The sequence below is a fragment of the Ruditapes philippinarum genome, unplaced genomic scaffold, assembly GCF_026571515.1.
Source record: "Ruditapes philippinarum isolate M1 unplaced genomic scaffold, ASM2657151v2 ctg108_1_1_1_1, whole genome shotgun sequence".
Lineage (NCBI taxonomy): Eukaryota > Metazoa > Mollusca > Bivalvia > Venerida > Veneridae > Ruditapes > Ruditapes philippinarum.
In genome coordinates this window covers 380,663-390,128 of record NW_026855637.1, presented here as the reverse complement: position 1 = coordinate 390,128, position 9,466 = coordinate 380,663, and the positions used below count along the sequence as shown (strand labels likewise).

Genomic DNA, 9,466 nt, shown 5'->3' with positions numbered 1-9,466 from the left:
ACAAGTATAAGTTTGGACAGCCTGCACATCCATGTAGTCTGACCAGGCATAATACTGTTTAGTGACAAACTTCAAAAATTTTATTATTAAAATCTCTGAAATAATAATGAAAGGTTTTAGAAATGACCACCGGACGACACTATGTAGGAAATGCAGCATTATGTATTACGTTTAATGGACTACAAACTTTATCACCGTCTAATAATTCAACGGATTTTTTACCTTGAAATTAAGCATATAAGTTCAGATTCCTATAACAATGGTCCATGTGTCTATTTCGTATTATTTATTTAGATATTTTCTCTCTGGTGCACAACAGTGTTGCAAAAGTAGTTATTATGCCTTTTTCAGAATATAAATTAATTGTGTTGCTAATAAACAAATAGCAGATTGAGTTGCATAATACTGTTTTGTGGACCGCGATACTTAACATAGAGATATGTATACTTATCTTATTTCTTGTTATCAAACAATTCAGTCGTAATTAAGTTATTATTTGTATCTATGTCAATATCATATTAATATTATACCATTTACGTCCAATACCGCAACTTTCCCTCCATGATCGGCTACAAAAGAATGAATAATGATATATAGCTAAGATTCAATAAATATTCTGTATCCATAACAATAAGGTAATTAACCTTTGTTTCTTTTCACTTATGATGATGTGATAATGTCATACAAAATAGAAACATATATAACAAATCATAAAATGATGTTGCATAAGAACATTTATAAGTTGATATATACAAGAGTTTTTGGCAATATATAAAAAGGGTATTGTTAAAGCCAGTATATACAAATTCACAAACATAGATATAACCTACAAATGTATCATTTTACATAAAATCAAGTCAAATACAAAATATATACTTTAATTTATTTATATTGTGTGGTTTCTCGGCGTACGTCAAACAATTTACATTTCATTGTTAAAATTGAAAATAAAGATTCAAATAATTGGTGTTGGTCTGCATGATATGACCTGAAAATTTGAGTTTAACATCTTTATAAGAATTTTTTTAAAAAAAACTATAAAACGGATAAATGAAAATAACTAATAGAAAAAAAAGAAATTTGAAATAGTGACGTCAGAAAAACGTGCGGCACAGCAAATATTTATCCGGTTCTGTAATTATTTAAAGATGACACACTTAACATCGAAAATAGCAGTTAAGCAACAAATGTATCTACAAATGGCATTGACCAAAGTATGAACTTTGAAGTTGAGAAGACGATTACAAAATTTCCCACATCTTTAGCATGTGTTTTTGGAGCGGAAACTTGATTTGGTTGATTGGTGCGGAAATAATGTCTACCACACAAATGTGTAATAGAGACTGACAGTCACATGCTGTTACACCATTTTTGACGGTTCATGTTCGGAACCGTATATGCGTTGAATGGTGATATAAGTCTTTGACGTTCGACGTGCGCCACAATTCGTACAGCTGCCATGGTATTAAGATAATTTTGTTGTTAATTGATATTTTGTCTATGAAAATTGTATATTGATGCGATAATATGCGTTTATAACAAGTCATATTAGATTTATTTTCGTACCTATTTATTTCAGCTTTGAAACAATCTTGTTACCCAATATTTGGACATCTCTTACTATAGGAAAACTCGATTCATATCATACGTATTTTAGTTTTGGAGAAATAAATGATATATTCTTGCAAAATATATTAACCCTTCACCTCATATATACCCGAAACAACGCATTTTCGACCCCCCCCCCTCTTTTAGGCCTCAAACAGTGAAAAAATGTTCTATTTGGGCCCAAAACACATGTTTTCGTTTGAGAAATGTTGCTAAAAAAGCGAGCACTTTTCCGGCGCCGCCCCCCATCCAAACGATTTATCCAGGGGTTGCCAGAAGGGGGATGTGCCCCCTTCTGTCTGAGGGTTTGAAGTGGGTGGGGTCCCCCTCATCGCCAAGAAAATTTTGGACTTGTGAGAGGCTAAAAATGACCCCAGTTCGATCATAAGATAACGTGTAAAACCAACGCTGAAAAGCCTTTGACTCTATCTCAATCCCATGAGAAGTTGCAGCACTTTAAAATAAATTATGATGGAAAAAATCAAGGCGAAATGGTGATTTTTGGCAATTTTGAGATGTCCCCTCGTTACCATGGTAACAGGAAATTTAAGACTGAGCATGTCGTTACAAAGCCAATGGTCCAGTCAACATTTGTGCCAAGTTTGATTAGTATTGAAGCATTTTTCATAGTTTTATAGCAGTTTGAACTTGTAACAGGAGGCTTTTCAATGAAAACGGCCATTTTTCACAATATGCTCATGAGGGAAAGGGTTAAAAACATAAGCTTTTCAATGCGAATGATGAAAGAAAAACGGAAGAAAGAAAATGAAGGGTTTTGCTTAAAAGAAATATACACATAAACAATACAAAACAAAACAGATAATATTAAGATATTTACCAAATACATCAACACATCCACGGCCTATACCACAACAACCGCCTGTAACTATAGCAACCTTGTCTTTAAACCTGCCTCCGCTTGCCATTTCTATGAAATTATTATAAGTCGCAATTTAAAATGGTTTTAAAACAACGGCATTTACGTTTTTTAATAAACAATTGTACATCATTTTATAATGTGCTGCTTAATATACATTGTACTGAATTTTGATTGGCGTAAATTTTTATACCTGCTCAAAATAGTCTTAAAACAGGAAAAAATGAGGCCAAAATTACCTTACAGTATCTCCATTCAATGGACAATAGTTTTATAGCAATGATATGGGCCGTATTTGTGTAATATAATTAAACCAACCAAATTTATAACCTACCTGTATCGATCGGTAATTTTCAGATATCTGCCATCACTGCAGTGATCTGCCATCACTGCCGCCGGTAATACGGTGTGTATTGTTCTATGCGAACCAAACTCCGTCTACGTTCATCTTCTGGCAACTATGGCTTAATTTCAATACAAAACGAAACTATTAGTCTATTACACATTAGTTGAAAGAATTTCAAAAGATACATCGTACAGCAGCATTTTAATACATTACATACAAATATTGTTTTTGTCTGACATCTTATGAATTATGAACTATAGTTTAATAGCTTATGTACTTTGTTTTTCAGATATCTTTAATGAATATGTCCGCGTTTTATAGCACGTGGCTTTGTCTGGAATACAATAGGTTGGAAACAATTGGACCTGATTGAATTATTACTTGGAAAGTCCACAGAATGAAAAGACGCAATAATAAAGGGTTCAAGTAATGTATAGCACGTAGACGTCACAATAAACTGAAACCAAATGACTTTTGCATATACACGGTGCTATTAGGATTCTAAGACTTGAAGTGTCACAAAGTAACAACAACATTGCAGTCATCGCCATGTAGTGGCGTTCGTGGCCGAGTGGTTAAGGTCGTTGACTTCAATCTACTTGCCCCTCACCGCTGTGGGTTCGAACCCCGACAGGGACTTTGGATTCTTTCATGTGAGGAAGCTATCCAGCTAGTTTACGGGACGTCGGTGGTTCTATTCAGGTGCCCGTTCGTGCCTGAAAAAATGCACGGAGGGGCACCCGAGGTCTTCCTTCACTAGTAAAGTTGGAACATCGCCAAATGACCTACACTGTGTCGGTGTGACGTAAAACCCAAATCAAACATCATCGCCATGTATTATCTTGAAGCACTGGAGACGTTTAACATTGCTACACAAAATATCAACTCTGTCGACCTTTACTTCAACCGTTCTTCCGGTACAATGATACAAATAATATGTCGAATCCTATAGAAGTTTTATTTCCGAAAATTAAACAACAACAAAAAACAACGTTTCAATGAATAGAGACCACAAGACGTAAATGAATTCAAATGTGAATTTTCTTTTTATCAGAGATTAAAAAGACAGTCACGAGTGTGGTAATGTGAATGATTGAAATTATGTTTCATACACTTGATTCAGGCCGAGACTAACAGAATAGCGGTGAATTGAGGCCTACTTACCATACATAAACAAGAGTCCTCCTGAGATACCAAATGGTAAACCCGATTTAATTTACTTTCTACCGGAATAATTTGGTGGACACAATTATGAAAAGATTGTAGATCAGCATGATAATGATGCTTGTTGCGAAATGGACGGCATACGCAGGAGAGTTAACAATATTACTAAAGACCAACCTTCGCATTCCAATAGATGTACAAGGGGCGATAGAACTATACAGGGAACTACTGGAAGTTATTGACGAAGTTGCTTATGTGTACTATCGCTTTATTCTTGTTCAACTGTAAAGAGGGTATTACGAGTGTATTTTCATATTGAGTTTTTTTTTTCAAGAATTATGTAAAAATAAAAATATGCATCTGTGTGAGCAATTAATTATATCTTTTATAAAATCAAGACATGCAATAATTTCAATATTAAAAGAAACAAAATTGATGTTATTATCTTATCTTTTAATTGCAATTAAAACAATTTATCCGTTATGGAAATGGTAAATGCAGCCATTGTCCAAAAATCTTTAACAACATTGACGTCACAGCTGTATTACAAAAATGTTATACAATGTATACAATATGGCCGGTAGGTCTAAACTACGAAATCTAGGCTGTTTTCGCGATAATAATAAAACAAAAATTCAACTTATTTTGTTAAAACACACATATACATTTTAAGTACGTTTGAAGATTAGATATATCTTTATTTGGCATTACAAATTTATTTTAAAATGTCACTTTTATGTTTTGACAGATTCACTTCCATAGCATCTGAAAAAAAATCTAGTTGCATTACTTATAATTATTTGAACACTTTTTTTCTTTTTTATTGATCTCGTTTATTCTTGCTCTCCGCCCGTGCTGTCACTTGTCAAAATTTCCTGCGAATTTCATAGTCGTCCAAACTGTAATTTTTATGTGAAATGCCTGAGCCCAGGACCAAGCTGTTTCTGCAAAAAAAAGGTATAAAGGATAATTTAATGAATATACACCAATGCATTTATCTATATTTATCTTGAAATTTGATGTTTAAATTGTCGGTGTTTTTAATTTAACAAGGACGTACCCGTTATTTAATGATGAGGAAAAAAGACGTGTCACTCACATCAAAATTTGCTATACATTAGTGTTATATTATTATTTGCTGATAAGAGGGTTTATTTGCAAACTTTACCCAGATATTCCTACAAAATAGTTCCACTTGGACAAATTTACAGAGCCAACATTAATTAATATATATATTAGCATTTACCTTATTATGTATTACAAGTCTTTTTTTCGTGACATATTTTGTATTGTAAATTAAGACTTATGTATAATGACCTTTGTATTATGTCTTATGTATAATGACTTTTGTATTATGTCTTATGTATAATGACTTTTGTATTTTGTCTTATGTATAATGACTTTTGTAGTATGTCTTATGTATAATGACTTTCGTATTGTGTTTTATGTGATATGAATTTAACAATTATATATTTTGAATTTAAAAAATATTGTTCTTGTTTCCTAGGTATCAGTATTTCATATATAGAGGATATTGAATGAGTGTAAGTTCAAAACTGAATTTATTGCACGAGTTATAATATTATTTTATTCAACGAGTGCAATAAATTCAGTAATGAACTTACACGAATTCAATATTCTATTTATCACATACCCAAAAAAGACCATTTAAAGTGAAATAAGAGTCTTTTTTCATTGACGCGCCTATAGTATAACGCTAACATTTAGCGCGTCATTTCGCTATGTTTGTATAACGCTAATGACGTCACGTCAAAATATATGCACGGCCGTGCAATACCATATTGACGGAGTCGCAAAATCGGCACGGGTGTGTGATAAATTCACATATATTGTTCAACTAGCAAGATGATATGATAATTCGATAAAATATCATCATTCAGTAACTCGGGCTTTGTAATTGCCAGATAAATTATAAACCGATGTCTTGTATTTTACTTTGTAAAAAGAGTCACAGGTAGAGGCTAAATGTCAAATATGTTTACCTCTATGAATCTCCATAAGTTTATCTTTTCCAATGTTTTCTTGGTCTTAGCCTGCTATGTTCTGACCTAGTACCTAAATACGTTTACTACTCGCATTTACCTGAAATAATAATGTATATTTTATACAGAATAAAGTTTCACACATTTTGTTTTGCAAATATCTTGATACTTAAACTTTAACAGTTTAACTTTAACAGTTAACATAATTGTTGTGCCCCGTGACCTACTTTTTCATTTGAGATGATCCATAGTCGAACACTAACCTTGTAAGGGAGATGATTATACAAGTAAGGAGAAATACACTACTGTCATACTGTTTAAATTTCAACACTTACCAAAGCGACTGCTGTTTCACTATCAGATTTACCTCCAAAGGCTGCCATGATGAGCGTGCTTGATGAAACTTGTCTTTTTGCCGCTTTTTTGTAAAGTCATAATACATAAGACAAAAGTCATAATACATAAGTCATTAGTCATAAGACATAACCCCTAAGACAAAATGGCACTTATGGGCTTCCGTAAATAATTGTTCTATTCGTTTCCGCGTTTGAACTCAGCAAAACGTTACATCAGATAGATTAAATATCCTGTCTTTTTTTTCATATTTCATTTGTCATTTCAGAACATGACACATTCTTAGTGCATATATGCATTCGATAATGTTGCCGCATTTTTGTCGTTTTTAGAACTTGACACGTTTATAAATACACCTAAAAGTGAATATTATAGAGCTGCTCGTCTCTACACCCAGCCAATGTGGGAAATGTTGCTCGAGACACTGATGTCAACTCGATACTTTCCTATTCTCGGCCATTATATTCTCTTCCCCGATTCTTTGTTAGTAAATGTTGCGAAGGCTGTCGTCGAATTTACAAAGGTATGCTGTAGGTTTTGTCGTTCCCTTCATATAATTATAATATATATTATTTAATATATGTATTATCGGTATAAACAACGCTTGAATATTTCAATTTTAAATTGTTAAATAAACAACAATACATGTATCATTATGATACATGTAATAGATTTCGATATTATAACATCTTTAAAGTAGCAAGCCTCCAGCTGCAGATTCATGCCAATTTTAATGAATATTTTAAAAATGTATTTAAAAAATGAAAATAATGTGCAGTGAACAAAAAGAGTAATTTACACATTCCAAACGGCACTTACAATCGCGTAAAATACCAAAAAAGAGACCAAAAACATACATAAATGTAGCTCTTATTGCGTTAATCACGCAGTAAAATAATAATGGTAATAAATATTACAAAATTAGTCATTGATCACACGTAACATGTAAATCATTTTTATGGGTCTTGAATCTTTATTCTTAAAATTTAACTGCATTTTTCTCAATTTGACTTTCTTGGAATATTTTGGCTCATCTGGAGGCATGCAGCCTTAAACAATCCCAAATACAGGCAATGATGTAAATACATTTTTACGATTTAAGATTCAAATAACTTGGCTGTTCTGATTGCGAATGGTAAGTAATTTATTAGTATACATGCACTCTTAATAAAATATCATCCCTTCAGCCTTTTAAACAGCGATACTGGCTTATTTTCTATTGTCGACAAATGTAAATACGATTACCCATTTACAATTACCTAATTAATGTCCCTTATACCATTTTTCTAAGGATATGTCAGTGTTCAACAACCCAGATTTACGCGAGGTGCCATTAACTTCGGCCACAGTTACCTCTACTGCGGAGGGATTAGGTAAATTGTATGGGATACTTGCAAATGGTGGCACTGCAAAGAGTAAGGTACTACTGAACGCGGAGCTGGTTAAGAAACTAGCCACGCCTCTGTCACAAGGAACTGATAGTGTTATAAAGCAAGAAAACTCCATGTTTGGCCCCGGAACGGTGATAATGAAAAACCCAAAGGTAATGTAGAACTGCGTTGTTTTCATTGATAAAAAGATCAACTGTTTTAATACATGTATTTAATTTGCAATATGGATGAAACCAATTTTCAATATATAATTCCTATTTAAGTGAATTGGTCTATTATGGAATACGTCTAATACCATACATAATTATGAAGATAGTATTAAGTATCATATGGGACAAGAAACCACGAAAGAATTATGTATGGATGTTATTGGTAGAAGTTAGATATATGATCCGATTTGACATATCAATATATAGCAGAAACTAACAAAAACTACTGTTCGTCATAAATATGTTAATAAAAAATCACTTTACAACTCTTCCAACATTTTGTATTACAGAAATATTTCATAAGATTAACTCAATGATACATTTCTATTGTTTTAATCACTGTTTGAAATACTTGCGGAAGGTGTGCCCATTGTAGACCAATTCACTTTAAAATGCACCTCTTATTGGTCAAAGGTAGCATATGGTAGCCATGCAAAAATGGAACGTCCATGCACTGTTTTAGATATATCTATATCGAGTTTCAAAAAAGTGACACCGATGAATCAAATTCATTTATTGTAATTATTTCGAAAAAAAGCATATTAAGTTTATATTTTCCAGGGTCAACTGATGTTTGGGCATTCCGGTCACGGAGGTCAAGTTGGCATGGCGGACGCGACAAATAAGCTCGGCTTTATGTATATAACAAACCATATATCTATCAATGGACTTGGAGATGATCCGCGCTACCTTGACCTTGAAAATGCTTTGTACAAGTCTTTAGATAACCATGAAAGTAATATCGGTAATGAAAATGTATAAATCAGTTAAGATCATCGAATCCTGTCAAAAGTATTGTGTATCTATCTAGGATTAATGTAAAAATAAACCATTGGAAAGTTGTGTTTGTACTGGTTATTACGAATACACACAAGTAGATTGCTATTTTTCCATACAAACACCTTTATAGGGGGTAGTGGCAGGGCATACATCTTTTCAACTAAACGACCATGCAGAAGAGCAAAGCCATATACAAAAGAGAAGAAAACGTCAACTGAGTGTACATTTTGAAATGAATTCAGGAAAGAAAAAATCTCATAGCGTGTACTTCATAAGATGATTATTGCCCAGTGTGATTACCAAATAATATATATTAATTGATAAAATTGTACAGGAAGTCAAACTAATTTTAGACGGCATTCGGTCGGAATATAAAAACAGGCATCAATGATTAATATAAACCGATCTATTTGCCAAATGTTTTCAAAGCAGATGACATCCTGTTGATTAACTTATAGATCACTAAAAGAGTAATAATAATAATAAAAAAATAATGATGATGATGATGATGATGATGATGATGATGACAATAATAATAATAATAATAATAATAATAATAATAATAATGATGATGATGATGATGATGATGATGATGATGATAATAATAATAATAATAATGATAATGATGATGATGATAATAATAATGATAATAATAATAATAATAATAATAATAATAATAATAATAATAATAATAATATAATAATAATAATATTTCGACTACTTTGCCAATTTTC

At 32.3% G+C, this 9,466-nt stretch overlaps 1 protein-coding gene across 1 annotated transcript; it reads left to right on the top strand.

The window, feature by feature from the left end:
- Window positions 1–6,497: 6,497 nt before the first annotated feature.
- On the top strand, window positions 6,498–8,795 carry LOC132743976 (uncharacterized). The gene is made up of 4 exons (XM_060732575.1): window positions 6,498–6,516; window positions 6,685–6,875; window positions 7,644–7,895; window positions 8,514–8,795. The coding sequence occupies exons 1-4, from the start codon at window positions 6,498–6,500 to the stop codon at window positions 8,712–8,714; spliced, it is 663 nt and encodes a 220-aa protein (XP_060588558.1). The 3' UTR covers window positions 8,715–8,795.
- Window positions 8,796–9,466: the final 671 nt, after the last annotated feature.